The sequence below is a fragment of the Salvelinus fontinalis genome, chromosome 1 (assembly GCF_029448725.1).
Source record: "Salvelinus fontinalis isolate EN_2023a chromosome 1, ASM2944872v1, whole genome shotgun sequence".
Taxonomy (NCBI): Eukaryota; Metazoa; Chordata; class Actinopteri; order Salmoniformes; family Salmonidae; genus Salvelinus; species Salvelinus fontinalis.
Window position 1 is genome coordinate 30,067,928 of NC_074665.1, and position 23,364 is coordinate 30,091,291.

At 43.1% G+C, this 23,364-nt stretch overlaps 2 protein-coding genes across 4 annotated transcripts in view; both read right to left on the reverse strand.

Annotated features, from left to right (window-relative positions):
* Window positions 1–2,277: 2,277 nt before the first annotated feature.
* LOC129852819 (cytochrome c oxidase subunit 7A-related protein, mitochondrial-like) overlaps window positions 2,278–23,364 on the reverse strand; it is a 49,246-nt gene continuing 28,159 nt past the window's right edge. Inside the window, exons 1-3 of one of the 2 annotated variants that reach the window (XM_055918473.1) lie at window positions 4,365–4,560; window positions 3,550–3,684; window positions 2,278–3,162 (exon numbers count right to left, since the gene is read on the reverse strand). In XM_055918473.1, coding sequence (XP_055774448.1) covers window positions 3,025–3,162; window positions 3,550–3,684; window positions 4,365–4,433 — 342 coding nt within the window. In that variant the 5' untranslated portion in view covers window positions 4,434–4,560 and the 3' untranslated portion in view covers window positions 2,278–3,024. Of the gene's footprint in view, window positions 3,163–3,549; window positions 3,685–4,364; window positions 4,561–23,364 lie in introns of those variants that run through there. The other variant, XM_055918469.1, reaches the window with a different exon arrangement.
* LOC129852802 (potassium voltage-gated channel subfamily G member 3-like) lies at window positions 15,794–21,196 on the reverse strand. Of its 2 annotated transcripts, none has more exons than XM_055918461.1 (2): window positions 20,263–21,196; window positions 15,794–16,480 (listed from the first exon to the last, which is right to left on the reverse strand). In XM_055918461.1, exons 1-2 carry the CDS (start codon window positions 20,880–20,882, stop codon window positions 15,835–15,837), a joined length of 1,266 nt encoding a protein of 421 aa, XP_055774436.1. In that variant the 5' UTR covers window positions 20,883–21,196; the 3' UTR covers window positions 15,794–15,834. The 2 variants fall into 2 exon arrangements, with proteins under 2 accessions (XP_055774436.1, XP_055774432.1); XM_055918457.1 differs by having other exon boundaries at window positions 20,230–21,196.

Genomic DNA, 23,364 nt, shown 5'->3' on the forward strand with positions numbered 1-23,364 from the left:
ACCAGTCACAAGTGGTTACAGGCACAAAAAATATATATTTCACAGAAAGGAGATATAAGGAAACAGATAGCTAGGCCTTTCATTCTCTCCTACATTGTGTTTATCAGAGCAGTGAAATTATTTTCCAATGACAAGGAAAGAGAAAATACATTTTTCTATCTCAAGGTGTGAATGAACATTTCTAGGATTGTATTTTTTACCCTTATTTTGCCAGGTAAATTGACTGAGAACACATTTTCATTTACAGCAACAACCTGGGGAATAGTTACAGGGGAGAGGAATGAGCCAATTGTAAACTGGGGATGATACGGTGACAATGATGATATGAGGGCCAGATTGGGAATTTAGCCAGGACATCAGGGTTAACACCCCTACTCTTACAATAAGTACCATGGGATCTTTAGTGACCACAGAGTCAGGACACCCGTTTAACATCCAATCCAAAAGACAGCACCCTACACAGGGCAATGTCCCCAATCACTGCCCTGGGATATCTTTTTAGACCAACATCACTTACAGCAGCATCTGATCTCCCATCCAGGGACCTACCAGGACCAACCCTGCTTAGCTTCAGAAGCAAGCCAGCAGTGGGATGCAGGGTGGTATGCTGCTGGCCAACTGTTGCCATGTGAACCACAAACATAATGGTATATGTGCGTGTGTACATGTAGCATCTGTTGTATGTCTGCGTATAAAAGATTACCACTAATAAGCATTTATCAATATGTAATTACATGTAATTTATGGGTCGATAAGATAAGATGTGCACACAGATAAATTGTGCTCAGGCATAAATAAAAGGAATAAGGCTGTTTGCTGTGGATGAAGCTTACGAAGCGTATAGCCTAGCGCTTTGTCTTCCACAGGGGCCTTCCTTCCGCTGTTCTCTCTCCATCTTCCCTCTCTATTGCTGAGATAAACAGCCAGACAGATTGGACAATCAGAACAGAGTGTTGTTAGATAACCCAGCAGGCTTCTATCAGTCCCTCTGTTAAGGGGTACCTTTTCATTCCCCATCCACCCCAATCCACAGAGATTCATAGCATCCATTTCCCCCACCAATACAGTTAAAAATGTCTGTGTTCACTCTGTCACTGGTGGGTTACTGAGAGTTGGGGTGAGAAATGTCTGTTTCGGAGAAACAGAGCAAAACACTATTTCACACACTTAACTGTTCTCGTGTTTACAGTGTAAGCACATGTAGCTATGGCTTTTTATGCACGTCAAAATGGTAGTTCTGATTTTAATAGTCAAACTCCAATGTGCTGGTTGACACAATATAGAGAAAGCTTGTCTGTGTGTGCTAATGCTTTCGGTGACTGAAGTGATCAGATTGATTGCATAATTAAGCAATAACGCACAAAGGGGTGTGGTAACTGGCCAATATAACACGGGCTGAACTTATGCACGACGCGTCGGGGAGTGATTGGACACAACCCTTAGCCGTGGTATATTGGCAATATAGCACAAATCCCGAAGTACCTTATTTCTATTAAAAACTGGTTACCAACATAATTAGAGCATTAAAAATACATGTTTTGTCATACCCGTGGTATGTCATAACCAATCAGCATTCAGGGCTCGAACCACCCAGTTATTAATGAGGCACATAGGCTGTTACCATTTTAGGAATAACTATTTCAGACATCAGTTTTGACTGCTCATGTCAGTTCTAGTCCTTTATTACCTACAGAGACATATTTCTAATAGATGTTCCACCCAAAGCATACTTTTCAATGAACACAAACTATAATAGCCTAGCTGAATTAAGTAGCTAGATACAATTTTTGCCATCATTTTGTGTGAGCCAATCGGCCAGATATGTCAATCAACAATTGACATGACATAAAACCTCAAATGCATACTCGTGGCAATTCCCACTTAATGACTGAATGTCTTCGATATTGATATATAAGAGTATGACGGAAAGGTCTAGCTGACTATTGTACCGATTGTAAAAATCCAGAATAAAGCAAAGATCGATCAACAAGATCTCTGCTTCACCTTGATACCGCCCATTCGTCAAGGTCTTGTAAAATAGTACATTTTGAGTTTAAAAAGACTCACATATACATTTCTAATTGGGCTGAAGTGACTTGGAGAATAAAAATCTATGACACGGTAAATAAATGACCAGTTGAACTAGGATGTCCAAGTAGCATGCAAAGTCATAGATCCTGCTATGAAGAATATCCCATTTCTAGGTCAGCTATTCCTAGAATAGTTAGATAGCCCTTCATTTAGTTACCAGATAACAAAATTAAAGAAATAAAAATGTTTCATGTTTTACAAACAAAATGTACTTTATTATCCCCAATACAAAATTATGACTTGTCGGATACTCTTTGCAATCCACTATGCGTGCACTCTCTTTTTACAGAACATTATCAGTTAGGACACAGCCTAAATGACAACTCAGAACCTCTGCACCATAACATAGGGACTTGGGGGAGTTCAGAGTATTATTACAGACACTCATTAACGATCACACAACTTGAAGTACCACCTAATTTTTATCTTTGAAAGGTGCTAGCCCTGTCCACTCTCTCATCCAAACAAAAGAGAACCTAAATTCATACATGAGACCTCCAAATCCTTTCCAAACACACACATGTGCGCTGACAGAAAACATGGTCAGACTGATGTTTTTTTTAGATTGTTGATCAGCAGTTGTAGTTATTGAACCACTGACATGGTACTGGTTGTATAGGAAACTTACAGAAACGTCAGTAGAGACGCACAAGCGCACACACACAGAGCCAGTAAGATGGGCCAGCAGTAGTGATATACTAGATTTCTCCTCCATTTACAAATAAGAGATTATTTGAGTCTGATGAAATCTTGCAGAAGGGAACCCTAACATGAAACTAGGCAATAAATAAGACATGGAGGTGTAATATATACTTTTGAGGGGTAAAGCAATAATTTTCCTTGACCAACAGTGAGCATAATCATTATCCACATTATTGCTCCTAATCTGAATGATATAGAATCCTGCTGGACCCTTGAAGAGGGGGAAGCTGATCACTTCCGAGGCTGGGCAGCGATGTAAAGAGCCATCAGGCAGTAGAGGGTCCCACCGATGGTCAGGGCCATGGTAGTCCTGTACAGCATCTTGTCCATCAGGCCTCCCTTCAGGTGCACAGGGACACCATCAGCCTTCTGCAATGTAGACAGAACAAAGAGAATGAGATATCTGATAGCAATTCCCAACTCGAACTCCTGAGACATGTCATTGTTTATTTAAGTCCAAACTTTATCACTGCTCACAACTTCTCTGCAGGGACAGAGAAGGAGTGTATAACTTTCTAGCAGTAGGATTTTAACTTTATCAGTGCAAGTACATTTTGGCAGTGAAAGTTCATGGTTATCTAAGTAAATCACCACAGGAGTATATTATCTTTGTATCTTCGAACCAAACAAACCAAGGTCAAGTAGGGAAAACTGCCACACAAGCGTAACAATTTTTCATTAAAACCCCAATGACCCTAGGAAGCCGATAATATATAAAACAGGGGTCAAACAAAGGTTAGAGAAATTTGTCTGTACCTGGAAGAGTTTCTGTAGATCAGGGACTTTGTTGTGTCCCAGGTACTCCACCATGTTCCCTGCCTCTGACACATATTTGGTGGGTGTGGCAAATATCATTGGGGGAGGCTCCGTGGGCACTGTTATCAGCAATCCCTGGAGAGGCAACAGAACTTTAGACTGAATACCCCATGACCCAAACACGTAGACAATATAGCTAATGTAGTTACTATCACACCATGTAATATGCATTCAAACAATAGTTACTCACTAGACATAGTCCACAAACCCAAGTTGCAGTGGTGGAAAAAGTACCCAATTGTCATACTTGAGTAAAAGTAAAGATACCTTGATAGAAAATGACCCCAGTAAGATGAAAGTCACCCAGTAAAATACTCCTTGAGTAAAAGTCCACAAGTATTTGGTTTTAAATATACTTAAGTATAAAACAAATGTAATTGCTACAATGTGCCTAAGTATCAAAAGTACAAGTATAAATAATTAATTAAATTAAAGCAAAGCAGATGGACACATTTTGGCTACAGCATTAACGTTGCTAGATAAAGCTGTGTTAGCACAGAGCCTAACGTTAGTTAGTTATCTTTATCAGTCGAGTCGCCTTAGCCAACCACAGCAAGCAACCCAGTTAATTGTTATAAAACAATATATATATATATATATATATTTTGCCATGTTGTGTAAATCCATACATAGCCACATGCGTTAACCAAATTTAAACCGTGTAAATTAGCTAACGTCAGCTGGTCAACAACGTGACGGTCACTCCTGCACTTTTCCATCTTTGGCTGCCTGCTAGACATGCTTCATGTTCTCACCTGTGGGTTGTAACCACTCGGTGCCGATTTGATAAGTCTTTGTGTAACTGCATTTAACTTGTAGTACATTTTACTTGGCTAACTAAACAAAAATAACATACACGAAAAAGGTCGGATCAAGGATTTCTCGTCGTTGGTCACTCGGAAGAAGGACCCCGAAATGACGATACAGGTTGGCTGGCTCAATTGTGCCTGATTAGAGGGTGCGTTCGAAAATTCATGGTTTGGCTATCTACTCCGATTTCAAAGCGCTCTAGTCTGAGTGTGCAAGATCGCAGAATAACCGATTAATTTACGAACGCACCAAAAACCGCTGAATCTGACAGGTGTCAGTAAACGTAGGCAAAACAAGTAATTAAGTTGTTGCCAGCAGCACAGTTACAGTCACTAACGCTGTAGATAACAAGTACAATGGCCAGAGTGAGGTTCTCTCATTTGTGTCTGGGAGTAGCTGGAAAGCTGTCCAACTTTAGCCAGTTAGCTAGCTTGACTGCTTTTGTGAGATCAGAACGCTTGGATCAACCCTACTCTTCAGCCAGAGCTGAACACTCCGAGAGCAAAATGTTCTGAATTTACCAAAGACCCACAGCCCACTCTGACACACTGGAGGCAATTTACGAACGCACCCATAACAAATTACATATGGAGGTTCTTCTTCTTCTTCTATGGTATAATGGCAGTCCACAAACAAACATTTAATGTGCATTCCGCCACCTATTGTGCTGGAGTGTGCGATCAATCATGGTTTGCCTAATTCTGTACTACTAAGATTAATAAACAAGTACATCCCTACTAACTTCTAACAACCCCCCCAACTCCATCCAACCTCTTCAAACTTTCCCTCTATCATGATGAGACAATCCACCTCTAGGATTATTCAGCATTCAAAAAAACATGTAGACAGTAATTTGTTACCTCTATTTGTTACCTGTAACTCTGTTACTATGTTCAACCTGGTATGTCTGCTTTCCACATTCTGAGTCGTGTTGATAACCTTTCCAATGAAAGCTATGAAGTGAATTTGACTTACTATCAAAGTGTCCTTTATGGAAGCAAGATTTCTAAACAGGCCTCGAAACCATGGCACGACAATTAGAAGCACTAGTGATTATATCTGGGCCTCTCTAGCCCCATTCCCTGAACATTTTCTTTAACGGGAAACCACATAATTTTTTCTAATTTCATAATCTCCAGCACCACAACATCAACATATGTAAAAATGGTGCGTTTATGTTTTGTAGTAAAAAATGGAGGAAGATATGTGTTTCCAATGACATCAGTGTTCATCGTGCTTTTTGTTGTTGTTGTAATTTTAGCAGATTAACACTGGAGTGATAAATCATCAGATGATCATGTGCAAGTAGAGATACTGGTGTGCAAAAGAGCAGAAAAAGTAAATAAATAAAAGCAGTATGGGGGTGAGGTAGGTAAATTGGGTGGGCTATATACCGATGGACTATGTACAGCTGCAGCGATTGGTTAGCTGCTCAGATAGCAGATGTTTAAAGTTGTTGAGGGAGATAAAAGTCTCCAACTTCAGAGATTTTTGCAATTCGTTCCAGTCGCAGGCAGCAGAGAACTGGAAGGAATAGCGGCCAAATGAGGTTTTGGCTTTAGGGATGATCAGTGAGATACACCTGCTGGAGCGCGTGCTACGGGTGGGTGTAGCCATCGTGACCAGTGAACTGAGATAAGGCGGCACTTTACCTAGCATAGCCTTGTAGTTGACCTGGAGCCAGTGGGTCTGACGACGAACATGTAGCGAGGGCCAGCCGACTAGGGCATACAGGTCGCAGTGGTGGGTCGTATAAGGTGCTTTAGTAACAAAACGGATGGCACTGTGATAAACTGCATCCAGTTTGCTGAGTAGAGTATTGGAAGCTATTTTGTAGATGACATCGCCGAAGTCGAGGATCGGTAGGATAGTCAGTTTTACTAGGGTAAGTTTGGCGGCGTGAGTGAAGGAGGCTTTGTTGCGAAATAGAAAGCCGACTCTAGATTTGATTTACCTTGCAGAGATTTACCCCGATGCTGCCAGTGGCTTGCAGCTATCAAGAATGATGCTTACAGTGACCAAAGATTATCAGAAAGAATCCATTTCGATGACAGCTAAGAAGTGATGCGATACCATCGTTTTTTCCCTTCACAACAAAACAGAAGATTCTCTATTAGAGGTAATGTAACGTTAGCTAGCATGCTAGCCTAGCTGGACTAGGTAAAATAGCTAGCTAACATTACAGGCCTGTATTGAACTCTGAAAGCCATCAGCTAAATCATATAGCTAACTTTTGGATACACACTGTCAATCAATATAGCCTATGCCATGGTAGTCACTGCTACACTGGTAACTTCGGCAGAGTGAACATGTTTGTTTATTCGTTCTTTGACTAACGTTAGCAAATAAGTGTAGCTCAATCTGGTAGCCATCTATTCCACCCTTGTCTGGAAAACATTCCATTACTAAAAATAGAATTGTTGATATAGCTAACTCACTCTGTTTGTGTGTTGGTAGCAATGATGAACGAGGAACTGCTAGGAGACTGCGAAGACAACAGCGCAACATTTAGGCAGTACTGGGGAACAAATAGCAGTTCTGAAAAGTTAAACCCCTAGTCTCATCTTGACATACGTATAAATGCGTGTTTGATCATGTGCTAAATGTCCTTGCAGCTGAGGCAACCACTGGGGTGAATAAGCTTGGTTTGAGCTTTTTCTAGTCCGTTTGAGTTTTACTCTGTTAGGTTCTGAACAAACAGTTGGCGTTGATGGCAGGATACACCACGATTTAGAGGCCGAATCAGTGGAGCAAGAGCCGGCTCCAAAAACAAGGTAGGCACAGTTCCGACACCTGTTACCACTCATTCTGACATCTTGGGGAGATGAGAGTTGTAGGCTGACTACAAATGATAGGATACGGACCTAGAAAGCCTGAGCTTATTCAGAAGTCCCATTGTGTTACAACCAGTCGTAGATTTATGGTATAGGGTAAGTCCCGGAAGGAAAGCCCGAGCAGGGTGGTCCCTGCGGAGGGTAGGTCTTAGGAGATAAATCCAGAGTGGGGTTGGTTCTCTGCTAGACCCGCAAGTGGGAGGGGGGGGGGGGGGGGTGAAAGCCCAGCTGTGGTGGCCGTGAGGCCATGCGTGTGTTTTTGGATAAATTGTCGTGCTCGTGTACTAGCACGGTAAATAACTTGTAGAGAAGTAGTCCATGTAGAAGGACAAAGGAAGGAAGTGCATACGGTGTAGAATAGGAGATATCCGAGGATATCTGTGTTTAAAGATGAAACATTGTCAGTGAGTGGGAATGTGGGCAATAGAAGGTTTATGCCCTATTGGGACAGGGAACCATGACAAATGATGTGGAAATAGGAAGACAACTGTGAGTAATTCTCATAACGTGTGTTGTCAACAACAGTGATATTTGAAGCGTGACACTGGTATAAGACATTAGGTCTCCCGTATTCTCCAGTAGTAAATTGGCAGATGCTTCACTATGGTTTATATTAATAGGAGGTATCAGGTCCCGTGACCAAATTATTAGGCACCTATACCTTAACTACTCACCGGGAGGTAGGTATCACTACCTGAAAAAAAGGTACAATTGGCGTGTATTAGAGGCGTGGGCGAGGAAATCTAAACACCTTGGACACCATCGGGACAAGCTGAATAATAACTATTCAAATCAAATTGTATTTGTCACATGCGCCGAATACTACAGGTGAAATACTTACAAGCCCTTAACCAACAATGCAGTTTTAAGAAAAATACAAAAAAAAGAAGTTAGAAATAAAAATAACAAATAATTAAAGAGCAGCAGTAAAATAACAATAGTGAGGCTATATTCAGGGGGTACCAGTAGAGAGTCAATGTGCAGGGGCACAGGTTAGTCGAGGTAATTGAGGTAATATCTACAGGTAGGTGGAGTTATTAAAGTGACTATGCATAGATAATAACAGAGAGTAGCAGCAGCGTAGAAGAGGGTGGTTGGGGGGGGGGGGGGGGGGCAATGAATATAGTCCGGGTTGCCATTTGATTAGATGATCAGGAGTCTTATGGCTTGGGGGTAGAAGCTGTTTAGAAGCCTCTTGGACCTAGACTTGGCGCTCCGGTACCGCTCGCCGTGCAGTAGCAGAGAGAACAGTCTATGACTAGGGTGGCTGGAGTCTTTGACAATTAGGGATGCACAAAGCTATCTGTTAAAACTACTAGCACACAGCGCGGACACCCATGCATACCCCCCAAGACATACCACCAGAGGTCTTTTCACAATCCCCAAGTCCAGAACAGACTATGGGAGGCACACAGTACTACATAGAGCCATGCCTACATGGGACTCTATTCAACATAAGGTAACTGATGCAAGCAGAAGAATCAGATTTAAAAAAATAAACATCTTAAGGAGCAGCAAGGACTGTGAAGAGACACACACACCTGGATTCGAACCAGGGTGTCTGTAGTGATGCCTTTGGCACTGAGATGCAGTGCCTTAGACAGGTGCACCACTCGGGAGCTGTTTTGTTGATGTACGGGTTTATCTTTTGTTTCATTTGTAATGTAAGTGCCTTAATTTGTTTGCACCCCAGGATGATTAGCTGCTGCTGTTATGGATTTTATGTATAATGACTAAATGATGTATACGTTTAAAGTAATGATAGGACTATAACTAGCAGAATCCTACCCTGTCTCTGTATAATGATTTGAATGTTTGTGCAGAAGTAAAGAGGAACTGTGGACAGACAACTTGTGACAGACAACTTGTGACCACTGTGAAACTGATAACAGGAAGAAAGTCTCCCCACTCAGGGAGGGGGGAAACCGTTGGGCTTGCAGTAGATTGTGTAACATGTTGTAGCATATGATAAGCAATGTAGGCATAAGAGAAGACTTGTAAAACAGCATTGTCATTATCTGAGAGGAGGAGGGACATTTTTGACGAAGTGAGAGGTATATAAACCAATGTACATGAAATGATGGGCAGAGCTCTCGGGAATAAACATTCTGACTATTGTGACTGGCCTCTGTCTGTTTCATTTCAACCAGAACCTCACAAACTCTGGGCTACAGACAGTATTTAATTGAAGTTCAGTTTACGAATCTTGGGAACTTAATTCCCTTAACAGCTGCATTGGCAGCAGCTAATGGGGATCCCTAATAAATACAAATACAAATGAACTGGGCTAGTTTTACTTCACTTACCTCTTTCTCTCGTTTTCCTATTACCCTACATTACAGACTATTCAGGTCCTTGATCCTCATCTTCCCGATCCATTTCATCACAACTGTTAGCCATATTGATCGAATTCCAGCACAGCTGTTGCTTCACCAACCATCTCTCCATATCCTCCATTGCCGCATCCTCACTTCTCACCGCCGGCACCGTGTGACCAGTCTATAAGAGGTGCATCCCTAGGCACCTTTCGACTTCGCAGCCTGCCTGTCTGAGCTCATGTTCATATTATGTCTCTGCGTCCTGTATGAAGTTAGGAGGTAGTTTCACGAGCCAATGCTAACAGCTGTTACCATAGACGTCCTTCGAAGTTAAACCACGAACCGGAGCGGTTAGCTGAAGAGAGGGCTGAGATACTGCAGTAGACCTGCAAGCTTGCCTTCTTCAACTACAAGACATTCCAGGTGTTCCCTTTGGGTAGGAATAAGATAGATGTAGTGTGGTCATAATTAAATCAAGTAATGAATAAATCTTATTTAGGTAAGAAGCTACTACTGCATGTTTATACTCATTGGCTCTGTCATTGACTATAGAGAATATAATTCCCAAAATTATTGGAACCGTTGCCCATATTTTATCATCAGCAGAACCTGAGTGAGTCCTCATATCCTCCTGCAATATGCGCTGTGAAAGTGACTGGATCAGGGCTCTCCAACCCTGTTCCTGGAGAGCTTCTGTCCTGTAGGTTTTCACTCCAACCCTAATCTAAAAATCTAATCAAATGTTATTTGTCACATGCGCCGAAAACCGGTGTAGACCTTACAGTGAAATGCTTACTTACAAGCCCTTAACCAACAATGCAGTTTCGAGAAAAATACCCCCCCAAAAGGTAACAAATAAAAGTAACAAATGATTAAAGAGCAGTAACAAATAATTAAATTGAAATCATTTGCTGGTTGATGAGCTCAATGAGGTTAGTTACAACTAGGGTTTGATCAAAACCTACAGGAGGGTAGCTCTTCAGGAACAGGGTTGGAGAGCCCTCGACTAGATGTTGCTGGTGTTGGGCGCGTTCGTCTGCCTATGCGTTTCTGACACATGCCAGATCATACAACGCCTGGATAGGTATTTTACGTATCAGCTAAACACATCATATGTTATTGCAATCTGTTAGTCAATGACAAAGTCGATGACATGGCACGCAACAATTGGCTGATGCATGCAACGTCTGAGCAGGGGAACGCATCCCACATGTTATAGCAATCTGGCACCCGACTGCACAGTCAATGACGAGGCACACAACCATTGGCTGATGCATGCAACGTCTGAGCAGGGGAATGCGTTCATTGTCTTGTCGTTGGCAATGCATCTGGACTGGTGGTCACCCTCATGATTGGGGACAGACCTAACTACTGAATCTGGTCATGACCAAATGTCATGGTGCTGTCACAAGAGTAGGGATCCCTAATCTTCCCCTATATCATGGCCACTTAATCTTCCCCAACTCATTGGACCCCTTCTCTGATAGAACTCTTCTCAAGATTGTGGTGCTAAATGGAAATGTGTTCTTTCAGCCAACTTAGGCCTGCCTGGTTAAAGGGATACTTCAACATTTTGGCAATGAAGCCTTTTGTCTACTTCCCCGGAGTCAGCTGAACTTGTGGATACCCTTTTTATGTCTCTGCGTCCTGTATGAAGTTAGGAGGTAGTTTCACGAGCCAATGCTAACAGCTGTTACCATAGACGTCCTTTCATAGAAGTCCAGTCATTGTGCTAAAGCTACTTATCAATTTCCTGTCAACTTCACACAGGGGAAGTAGCCAAAGGGCTTAATTGACCAAATCCAGAAGTATCTCTGTGAATGAAGACGCAGAGCCAAAAATACATTATTCAAACATCAATCACCCATCATTTTCTCCTTGAACAATGTTTTGTTATTTGTTATTAAAGTAACATGTTAATAAAATGGATTCCATTGAAATGAATTACTTCCTGTATTACCCCACTCTATGATATTATAAAGTAAACTCAAACGTGTACAGGTATGTACGCCTAAATGTAGTCAAACAAACGTACAGATTAGACAGATTAGCTTTATTTATATACAACCATATAACCATCATATATGTAAACAACATAAGCTCTATACAAAATAGCTGGTTTCATAAAAAATAAGGGAAAAAACAATAAACATTTTGGAGATATGGCTTGCATAAACAACACTTTTTTCTAAAGATATCCTATGCGCTGTTTCAGTTGTACATTCTATTGAAGCAGCGATATACTAAAGGTGCCCACAGAAGGTGTTTCGGTGTGACAAAGTACGGTAGAGTATACAAAAGTTGCAGGTCCTGTCTGAAATGTCACTATTTATAGTCTTGTAACAAATGTGGGGCCACTTTTGCCCCCACTACATCCAACGTGAGCACGGAAATATGTCCTACAAGGGTTTACAGCAGTGGAAATATTCTTCAGTTATTCTCAAATACTACGTTCAGAAATACAACATTTGTTCCAACAAAACAAAAATCACATTGCCTTATACCTGATCCTCAATACAACAGCGACTTTTCCAGTTGCGTTAATTTCACAAGGGATCAAACTCACTAGTGGTCCACATTTGCTTGTCACACACTTCGCATTCATTTTCACAGTTTTAGTCCAATGTCAAAATACATATTGTGATGACAACAGAGATACTTACGTAATATGTTCGCAGTCCAAATATCAAGATTGCACTAAGTGGGGTGTGGAACATTTGTACATTTCATTGAGTAGAGCAATGTCAGAGACAGGGTGTCAGAAATACATTAAATAGGTCACTCAATGGTCTTATAACCAGTGAACCATGTTCAATCTCCTCGAAATGTGTTTTTATTGCCTGATTTGTCTTGTAATCCCACTTTGATTTAGATGTGTGACAATGGATCTACTCTGACATTTCCTTCATGGTGACCTTTCTGACTTTTTATATGTGCAGTTTTGATTGGCAAAATACATGTGAAATCCACTCTGTTGTTGGTTGCCCATGTTATTGAAATGGGGCACTCCCAGATAAGAGCCTCATTAGTAGTGACCACTGGGACGTTTGTGTGTGTGTGTGTGTGTGTGTGTGTGTGTGTGTGTGTGTGTGTGTGTGTGTGAGAGAGAGAGAGAGGGACAGAGAGACAAACAGACTAAGAGGAGGGGGAGAGAGTATGGTTAGAGAAAATCCAGCTATTGTAGTCTATATGTGGCTTGGATTTTTTATGGTGTCAGAGTCTCAGTCCCCCCTGCAGCAGTAAGAATCCCTGATGAATCTTGTGGAAATATTCACTTAAGTGGAGTGGAATCCAGGGAGATCTGACTGATGTGGATTTCTGTCAGGGAAAAGTAGGCTGGTCAGATATATAAATCCTCATTGCCGTGGAGCAATGTGACTTGCTGTGAGTTTTTTACTCAGAGCAGAGATAATTAAATGTCGGTGTGAATGTTGACAGGAGAAAGTAACAGTAAATTATTCCCCTAGATGAGGAGGGTCTTGTTGCTGACAGAGATAGGCTACGTGTTGCTGCCAGTTCCCTTCAGGTTCAAAACCCATTGTGTGCTCACACTCTCAAAGCGAATACTTAAGTTGTTTCCTCTCGAATATCAGGCTCTTTGGTGTGATATTGCACCTCATTCTGTGTGTTGGTTTTGACCAACTCTTCTCCTGGAGACATTTGCCATAAGATTATTGCAATACCTCTGAACAACACACAACACACGATATGCTAATATAATGCAAGTCACATTTTTTCAAGGTCAACTAAGTCTAGTCAAGGCTTTTCTCTTTCAAGTGCCTGATTCCCAAAAGGTACGGTCTGAAAAAACGAGTTCAATCAATCTTATTTATATTTTTTTCAGTCTTACAGTCTTGTCCCATCGCTGCAACTCCCGTACGGACTCAGGAGAGGCGAAGGTCGAGAGCCATGTGTCCTAAGAAACATGACTCCACCAAGCTGCACTGCTTCTTGACATACTGCTCCCTTAACCCGGAAGCCAGCCGCACCAATGTGTCGGAGGAAACACCGTACATCTGGCGACTGAAGTCAGCCTGCATACGACTAGCCCGCCACAGGAAGTCGCTAGAGCATGATGGGACGCGGACATCCCAAACCCTCCCCTAACCCGGACGACGTGGGCCAATTGTGCACCACCACATGGTTCTCCTGGTCACGGCCAGCTGCGATACAGCCCGGGATCGAACCAGGACCTGTAGTGATGCCTTTAGCACTGCGATGCAGTGCCTTAGACTGCTGCGCCACTCAGGAGGCCCGAGTTTAATCAATCTTATCCCATCAATATTCAACACAGTTAAAGCATTGTGACTGATGTGTTTGGAAAAGCAGCCAAGTGAAAGGCAGGGCAGATCAGAGAGAGCAGATGGGGCTGTCTGCAGCCAGTGGAAACCATTACACTGAGGACAAAGCAAAGGAACACCAAATCTGTATAAACAGAACCAGCATCACTAGTACAATTAGACTGGTATTCCCAGCGATGACTACCAATCATATCAAATAGAGCAGGGTTTCCCAAACTCGGTCCTGGGCCCCCCTTGGGTGCACATTTATTTTTTTTGCCCTAGCACTACTCATCTGATTTCAAATAATCAAAGCTTGATGATGAGTTGCTTATTTGAATCCGCTGTGTGGTCCTAGGGCAAAAAAAAAATACAACGGGACCGAGTTTGAGAAACCCTGAAATAGAACACACAATTAAGGCCCATATACATTCGTTAACTGACTTGATGAAGTGTCAAATGCTCCCACTATATAAAGTGCTTCCGGGAAGATATAAAACTGCTTTGGTTCAAAATACAGATTCTGTTAGCAAATACTAAAACCAAGTGCTAGAGCAAACACAGCTATCGACAATCTGAGAGAAGAGAGATGGTGCTTGTTAACCATAACAGGTAGTATACCCTGAAGCAGGCCGACGTGAAGAGAACACATGACAATCTGATTCCCAATTCCCCACCATAGAAATGAGTGAAGGCATGATGAAAGCTTTTCAGATTCAACCGAATTCACTCTGGCAGGAGAGGAGGCGGAATGCATCACACCAGCCACTCAAACATGGCGTCGACAGTATGTCGAGGAGAAGCAGGTGGGCCAGACAACACCATTGAGAGGAGTGCCTACCAAGGCTGTGGTGGTTTTGACATACAGTACTGAGGAGGGTGGTGGGGATGGGCATGCCGAGTGCCTTTGTTGTGACAGGCAGAGGCTACCAAGGTTTTGACACCAGCCACAAATGGTTACACTCCAGTCAGAAGACTCGCAGCGCTCCCGAGGCTGAGGCATGCATGCCCTCGCCTCACTACACTGCACAGTGTCAGCCGAACCACCCGTCTCTCCATGACACACTCTCGCTCTGTGGCTCGGTGTTCCACATTACAGACCTGCCTACACAGCTGAGCTGACAGACCCACACAATATTGTACTCTTTCTTGTTAAACCCCTCCCACTTGGTTTCTGCGACAAATACATTTCATAGCCATTTTGCATTGGTTGGTTTTCAGGGGGAGTAGGTAATAGGTTTAGAATGTGACCATGTCTGAGTTGTAAATAGGCTCATTCAAATTCAGAAAGTGATGTGCTCTTTATATCTGTCAGGTTTGTGTACGCAAGATAAAAGCAGAAAGGTGAGCGTTGCAGTGAAAGATTAAAGGGAACATACAGTATACACTGTACTGATACACTTTGGTTCTTTGAAATGCATTGTTGTTCACTCACTGGCCGACGGAATACTTGAAATAAATTATCTAAGAAAGAGAAGCAAAATTATACCTTCCATCTCCCACACTGTGACACTGTCAGAGAGTGGGATTGAAAATGACATTAAAACTCAAATCCCTTTTGTTGCATGTCGCCATATGAGAAGAGAAGAATGCCAGCCAGCAGTGTAATCAACAGTACGTGAAGGCCTCTGTCTGGTCTGACATGATCCAGATGCCCTCTGCCTCGAAAACCACTGTCACCATGGCAGCCGTGGAAACTGTCCTAGTTCCCATCAGGTTCCATTACTTCTTACTTGGACTTTACTGTTGGAAGGTTGAAGGCTGTGCTGTATGCAAACCTCAAAACCCATAACCACAGCAACTGATGTTCAAAGATGAGGGGTACATCAACAAAATGCGTGTGAGACAATGAAAGAGGCCACGTTTCAGATAAATACACAGTTCTAGGGCTGGATGGAGGTCTCTGAAGAGGTGTCGTGGAGTGGCGAGGTGTGCCCCCCCCCCCCACCCCCCTATTAACCCTCCTGCAACGTCAGTGGTCCCTCAGTTGAGAAACTCTGCGGACAGGCTCCGCGTGCAGCGGGCCGAGCGGAACTTGAGCTCATGGTAGCACTGCACGAAGCTGTGGTAGATGAAGGTGATGGGTAGTGCCAGGAGCACGATGCCGCTCACCACGCACAGGCCACCCAGCACTCGCCCAGGCACGGTGATGGGGTACATGTCTCCATAGCCCACAGTGGTCATGGAGATAATAACCCACCAGCAGGCGGCAGGGATGCTGGCAAAGTCCTCGTTGGGCGACTCCAAGTCCAGGCCATGCTCCAGCAGCTGGGCTAGAGCACTGAATATGGCCATGGGCACGCAGATGAACAGCAGCAGCATCACCATCTCCCGGTAGCAGCGCCTCAGCGTCAGCCCTAGAGTCTGCAGGCCCAGGAAGTGACGGGCCAGCTTGATCACCCAGAAGATGCGCATCATGCGCAGGACGCGCAGGGTGACGCCCGCCCGCTGCAGCTGCGAGTTCTCGCCTGTCAGCATCGTCATGGAGATGGAGATGTAGTAGGGCGTGATGGCCAGTAGGTCGATGACGTTGAGGGGCCGTTTGACAAACTCACACTTGTCCCGCGACACGATGAAGCGCACAATGCACTCGGCGGTGAACCAGCTGATACACACAGCCTCGATGATCCTGTCGGAGGGAGAACCAGGCAGAGTTAACGCAAGAAGGAGAGAAGGGGATTCCACTACAGGTCTACACACGATATCTACAAGCAATGGACTGCAGACATTACAGTCGTAAGAGAAAAAAGTAGCTACGGCTATCGAGGTAGCAGAAACCATTTTGGTTCAAGGTAGAACCCATTTTGGTTCCAGTTAGAACATTTTCACTGAAGGGCTCCTTAAAGGGTTTATTGAGGGTTAGGGTCTATTCATTGGGTGACATTTTCTTAGAAGGTAGGAGCAGTGGGAGAGTTAAGTTCTATTGAAGAAGAGAGCTGTCAATCCCTTATACAACACTGTTTTACTGTATCGATAGTGGGTCTTGATTGATCAGCGACTCGTAGCAGGCTTCAGTCTCACCACATTGATAACTCATAAAGCTTCACTCTCAAACAGCTGGTAGGCTATATTCTTGGAGCCTTATGACTTATTGACACTATATGCAATATAGACACTTTCACAACGTAATCCTGTTGTAATTTAATTCCAGGACATGCAGAAGATATTCTGCCTTTTAAGGTCAGGTTGTAATTTACAGTATTTTCGTTTTTTCTACATGCAATGATTTAATAACTTCACCAGGCTCTAAGAGATATTCAATGTCTGCTTTTTTTTTTACCCATCTACCAATAGGTGCCCTTCTTTGCGAGGCATTGGGAAACCTTTCTAGTCTTTGTGGTTTAATCTGTGTTTGAAATTCACTGCTCGACTGAGGGACCTTACAGATAATTGTATGTGTGGGGTACAGCAATGAGGTAGTCATTCAAAAATCATGTTAAACACTATTATTGCATGCATCTGACATGTTAAGCTCATTTTTACTCCTGAACGTATTTAGTCTTGCCACAACAAAGGAGTTGAATACTTATTAAACTCAAGACATTTCAGTTTTTCATTTTGAATTCATTTGCAAAATGTTCTAAAAACATAAATTCACATTGACATTACGGGCTATTGTGTGTAGGCCAGTGACACAAAGTCTCAATTGAATTGATTTTAAATTCAGGCTGTAACACAACAAAATGTGGGAAAAGTCAAGGGGTTTGAATACTTTCCGAAGGCCCTGTAACAGCGACAAATGAAACTGGCCTGTGCGTTTTTCAACATTCGTTTGATTCCGAGACCCATTCCTGGGCCTTGAGGGCTTTGAGGGGACTTTAAGAAAGGCGGACAGATGTATTGCAGCTCCAGGGAAAGAGGGTGGTAGAAGCATACTGATCAGGGATTTCGGGAGGCTTCTTTTCCCACAATTCTACCATCAATTAAAAGGCTAGTCAGACCTGGTTGAGACTGAGCCCTGAGCATGCCTATTAAGATTAGAGAGGGGGAGGACAGGCAGACACAAAGGTTCTGTCTAAAGGTAGGGATTTGCGGTCAGCCATTCAAAAGCCAGTTACAGTTTCATCTATCAAAAAATATGCTGTTCTCAAATGCCGATATGAATGAATTCGGACATCTCGCACAATGTGACCTCTCGTTTATGACGACCTTTCTCAATGAATGCAATATTTATTCATGTGTTATTCATATTTTCCGGCTAGAAATTATACACTGAATAATCTCGCATAATTGTTTTGTGGTGACGTTGAGGGGTCACTGTCGCTATCATCAATTAGTCATTTTTTCCCCAACCTGCTATAGATACAGCAGTCTTGCCTTGGGTCAATGATATGCTGGCAAATATTTCATTTGGACCAAATATAAACTTTTGTCATTTGCATTCAGGTGAGGGCTTGGTGCAAGGGCTCAGTACGTCCAAAAGTTGTTGCGTAGAATGGAAGTCCCCTTTACTGCATTACCTTGTGATGTCACGCTCACTTTAATACAACATTTGCCCATTTTAAAGTCAAAACGTAAATCGGGTACAACCATAACCTCCCCACCATTTACTTGGAACAACACCTACCTGCATTACCTACAATTGTACGCACGCACACACACACACACACACTGATACAGTTGGGTGCCTTTCAGGTACCAATACCTTGAGAGCGGTCCGCGTGGCAGTCATGGATACAAGACAGACACACAGGTTAAAGAGCCGAGTGAGAGCAGACAAGAAAGGGATGACAAACAGCTCTGTAGACAAATGGAGAGAAGTATTGGCTGACACAGTTATATGTATTGATAAATGGCTAAATTTGATTGATGTATGTTCCGATCTCCTTCAAAACATCAAAATTCTTTTTTTTTAAAGTAGACATGAGACTGACAGTGTATTACACCAAGAAACAGCAATACATTGTTATTATCATCTGTCTCCTCGATGGTCTCCTATGACAATAGTAGGCCTACTCTCCCAGGAATCAGCACCTTGGACAGGTACTGTTCAAAATGGACAGGTCCTGAATATTGTAGTAGGCTACCACTAAAAATCGCACCTTGGCCAGGTACTGTAGGTCTAGTGTAGAATGCCACAAAAAAAACAGCACCTTGGACAGGTACTGTCGGATGCCACTAAAATCAGCACCTAGGACAGCTAGCGATACATACTGTCCACGCCTATCCAAAAAGGGAGCAAAAACATAATACATTTCCTGCCTTAATCTAACTGCATCACTGTAAACATGTATTGTCTGTTACAAGAGAGGCAACGCTCCTACTTGTGAAGTTCTTCAGCCTCTCTTGCGTTAAAGACTATGACGTGTTAGTGCTGAAAGATAAAATGCAGAACAATTGAGAACTCAGAGACACAAACGACAATAGTGCAAGGGACAGTGGTGCTTATGGCAATGAACATTTAGTTTGAACACCTTTAAGCTAACAGTGTGTAATATGTCATTTTGTAATGACAATTGGCCGACATAGAAAATGGAGACTTTGCCACATGAAATGTGTTGTTCACTTGTTAAGATCAGACCAGAAGCTCCCTTGACATTTAACTTTGTTAAACACTCAGCGCCTCCTCTGTCCCCTTCCACACCGGGAAGGCTGTAGTCAGGACTGGTGTAGTAGGCCTAATACACACCTGAGATTTCGAGGTTGTATCATATGCATAATACAACAATACAAACTTCTAAATTAGCATGAGTTCTAAAAGATACAGGTGTGCAGAGCCGGCTCTAGCCTTTTGGGGGCCCTAAGCAAGATTTGGTTGTAAGGCCCCCCTTGATGGCCCCCCTCTTGATGGCAAAGAGAAAAATTATATATATATATATTTTTTAAAGCAACATTTTCTGCAATTCTACTCATTTTGCCATGACTTATACCATATCAATGATATCTAAGTGAGAATGATTTAAAAAATCAATGATGGCCCTTTGAGGTCAGGGCCACTATGCACGGTCTGTATTCAGCCATGATTAAACTGGCTACACTAATTTACAAATCCAGCAATTGTTAGCTGACATGGATAATTGAGTGACTGTCAGTGACTTATAAAACAATTTTTAAAAACTGCTGATCCATAACCAAACACCTTGTGTATTCAACTATTCTAACTCTCAACAGTAAGTTGAGACCCCAATTGAGTTTTTTTGGGGTTCGGTGGCCCCCTAGCGGCCAGGGGCCCTAAGCGACTGCTTATGTCGCTTATGCCTGGAGCCGGCCCTGCAAATGTGTATTGGTAAAATATACTTCACAGCAGCATAAATAACACGTTGTGCATCTCTTGAGGTCCTTTACTGAGAAGTAGGGCATAGAAGCATGTACGACATTGCAGACAATCAAATAACGGGGAAATATTTAAAAATGTATATAAAGATAGGACATATATACCCGGATGGATGCTCTAAAGAGTCTGGATTGTACCTGTGCTCCACCACACTGTTGTTCTCAGCGGTTTTCCAATCTGGCAAAGTACTCGCACAAAGCATCACCATGGACACTATAACAAATATAACGGACACTGAAGCTAAGATTTGTGCTGCGACTGATGAAGTCGGTTCATCAAAAGTCCTTCTCATTCTCTCCAGCCACTTTGAATCCTCTCCCTCTGTGACCACTCGAGTCACCAAATTCTCGCCCCTCATTTCTTCGTCGAGTTTGTTTTCCTCTTCGGAGAAATGAATGTATGAGTCGGACATCCTATCATCCAGTCTCCGCTGGCAGCAAAACTCCAAGTGTGAGCTCTCCAGCCCCCAATAAATCATCTCGTTGTAGAATGACAGCTCGCACATCTGCGGGACGAAGCGTAGCTTCCCGTACTTCACGTACAGCATGATGAAACAAAAAGCCTCGGAGTGCCTATCAAAGAAAAACTCGTTCCGTTCCTGATCATAGTCGTCGCACACTTCTAGTACTTCTTTCTCCGAGGCGCATTTGTGCAAACGGCTCACTCTACTCAGAGGGAAATCTTTTATCACCTCCTTAGAGAACGCATATTTTGTGCCACCCACATTAAGGATACAGATGCTCTTCCCAAACTTCATCTTTCAGCTGTTGACAGGTGTTTGTAGAGAACTGAAAAAGGCACCCTGTGCGTTTTATACAGCGCCAAAAGGCACCAGTTTCTTATAAAACCATCATGCTTTATTCCTCTCCAAATCCAATATTGGAGTCAATACGTTCCTATTGCGTTTGGCCGTTATTACAAGCTTTTTCGTCATTTTCCTTGTTCAGAGAGAGCTATGTCTGGACGACTGGAGTTGTGTCGTGATGACTATGCAACAGAGCGCGCTACTCTATATCCTTGCGCGACATCGCACTGGTGTTCTGAGCGCCTGTTGTTCCGCTCTACTCAGTGTCCAAACTAGTCCTCCGGGTGCAGATCCCAGTAGTGATGTCACACACGCGCACACGCACACACACACACACACACACACACACTTTAAGACACACGATGTATTTTAAACGATCGCGTTTAACAATCGATGGGAGCCACCAAGCAGGATATATTTATTTCACATATCATGAGTTGATCGATGGTATTCCGTTTCATCTGTAACATTATTAATAATATAGGCCTAATCACAGTAGTCCGTGAGCCCATATGTGCTTTTTGACAAAGTACTTCTCATTAAATTGACATATGGTAACTTAAGTATTTAATCAATATGCAGCACCACGTTTATTACAATGTTTCGGGTAATTCATCTTCTGAGGGCCACATAAAAAATCAGTGGTCAAGGATAATTGCTCTCCTCAGTGTATAAATTCGAGCACACAGCCATGCTTTCCATAGGTCAGTAGAATGGCAGTACTGTAGAGCTTAGTGACCTTCAACGTGGCAACGTCATAGGAGGCCACCTTTCCAACAAGTCAGTTTGTCAGATTTCTGCCCTGATAGTGCTGCCCGGTCAACTGTAAGTGCTTTTATTGTGAATTGAACATGTCTAGGAGCAATGATGGCTCAGCCACAAAGTGGTAAACCGCACAAGCTCACAGAACGGGGCCGCCAAGTGCTGAAGCGCGTAGCCCATAAAAATAATCTGTCCTCGGTTGCAACACTCACTAGAGTTCCAAACTGCCTCTGGAAGCAACATCAGCACAATAACTGTTCGTAGGGACCTTCATTAAAGGCTGAGCAGCCGCACACAAGCCTAAGATCACCATGCGCAATGCCTCTCGGCTGGAATGGTGTAAAGGCCGTCGCCATTGGAATCCTGAGCAGTGGAAACGTGGAAACGCGTGACGAATCACGCTTTACCATCTGTCAGTCTGACGGACAAATCTGGGTTTGGCGGATAGCAGGAAAACGCTACCTGGCCCAATGCATATTGCCAACTGTAAAGTTTGGTGGAGGAGGAATAATGGTCTGGGGCAATTTTTTCATGGTTCGGTCTAGGCCCCTTAGTTCCAGTGAAGGGAAATCTTAGCGCTACAGCATACAATGACATTCTAGACAATTCTATGCTTCCAACATTGTGGCAACAGTTTGGGGAAGACCCTTTCCTGTTTCAGCATAACAATGGCCCCGTACACAAAGCGAGATCCATACAGAAATGGTTTGTCGAGATTGGTGTGGAAGAACTTGACACCGCCTGCACAGAGTCCTGACCTCAACCCATTGAATACCTTTGGGATGAATTGGAACACTGACTGCGAGCCAGGCCTAATCGCCGAAAATCAGTGCCCAACCTCATTAATGCGCTTGTGGCCAAATGGATGCAAGTCCCCGCAGCAATGTTCCAATATCTAGTGGAAAGCCTTTCCAGAAGAGTTGGGGCTGTTTTAGCAAAGGGATGGGGGGGCACCTCCATATTAATATCCTTGATTTTGGAATGAGATGTTCGACGAGCAAGTGTCCACATACTTTTGGTGAGAGGAGTGGGGACTGTTATAGCAAAGAGGTGGGGGGAAACTCCATATTCATGCCCATGATTTTGGAATGAGAGGTTCGAGGAGCAGGTGTCCACATACTTTTGGTGATGTAGTGTATTTGTCTTTAACAGAATCACAGCTAGAGGGAGCATGTTGCCACAGTTAAGGAGACCTCCCGGAAAAATACAGTGGATGTGACAGATTTGTAGGCATTCGCAAACCACAAGCTGCAGAATGCTTGGAGACTCAGCACCATTGTGAATAGCGACGAATCGGCACCTGTTCCTGAGAGAATCCTATTTAATGGTTATAGGTATTGTAACGTAGAGTATAAGGCTAAACAAAACAATAATAAGGCTAAACAAAAAAATCTAACCTCTATCAAATAAAAAGATGGCGGAGCCGCAGTGTGCTTCTGTGCAAGGGTGTTGATTTACGTAGTGAATCCGGAACGAAAAACAACAGTACTTCCATCAAAAGTATACATTATGGGACAGCTGAAAACAATGCTGCCCCATCAACAGCTCAATCCAAAATGGTCCCCCCTTTGAGCTGAAAGAGAGGCTCCTTGTGTAGGGGGAGCCCCTCCCATCAGAACATACCAAACAGTAATTAATTAAGCAATTACCGTCATCAAAGCCTACATTTTCC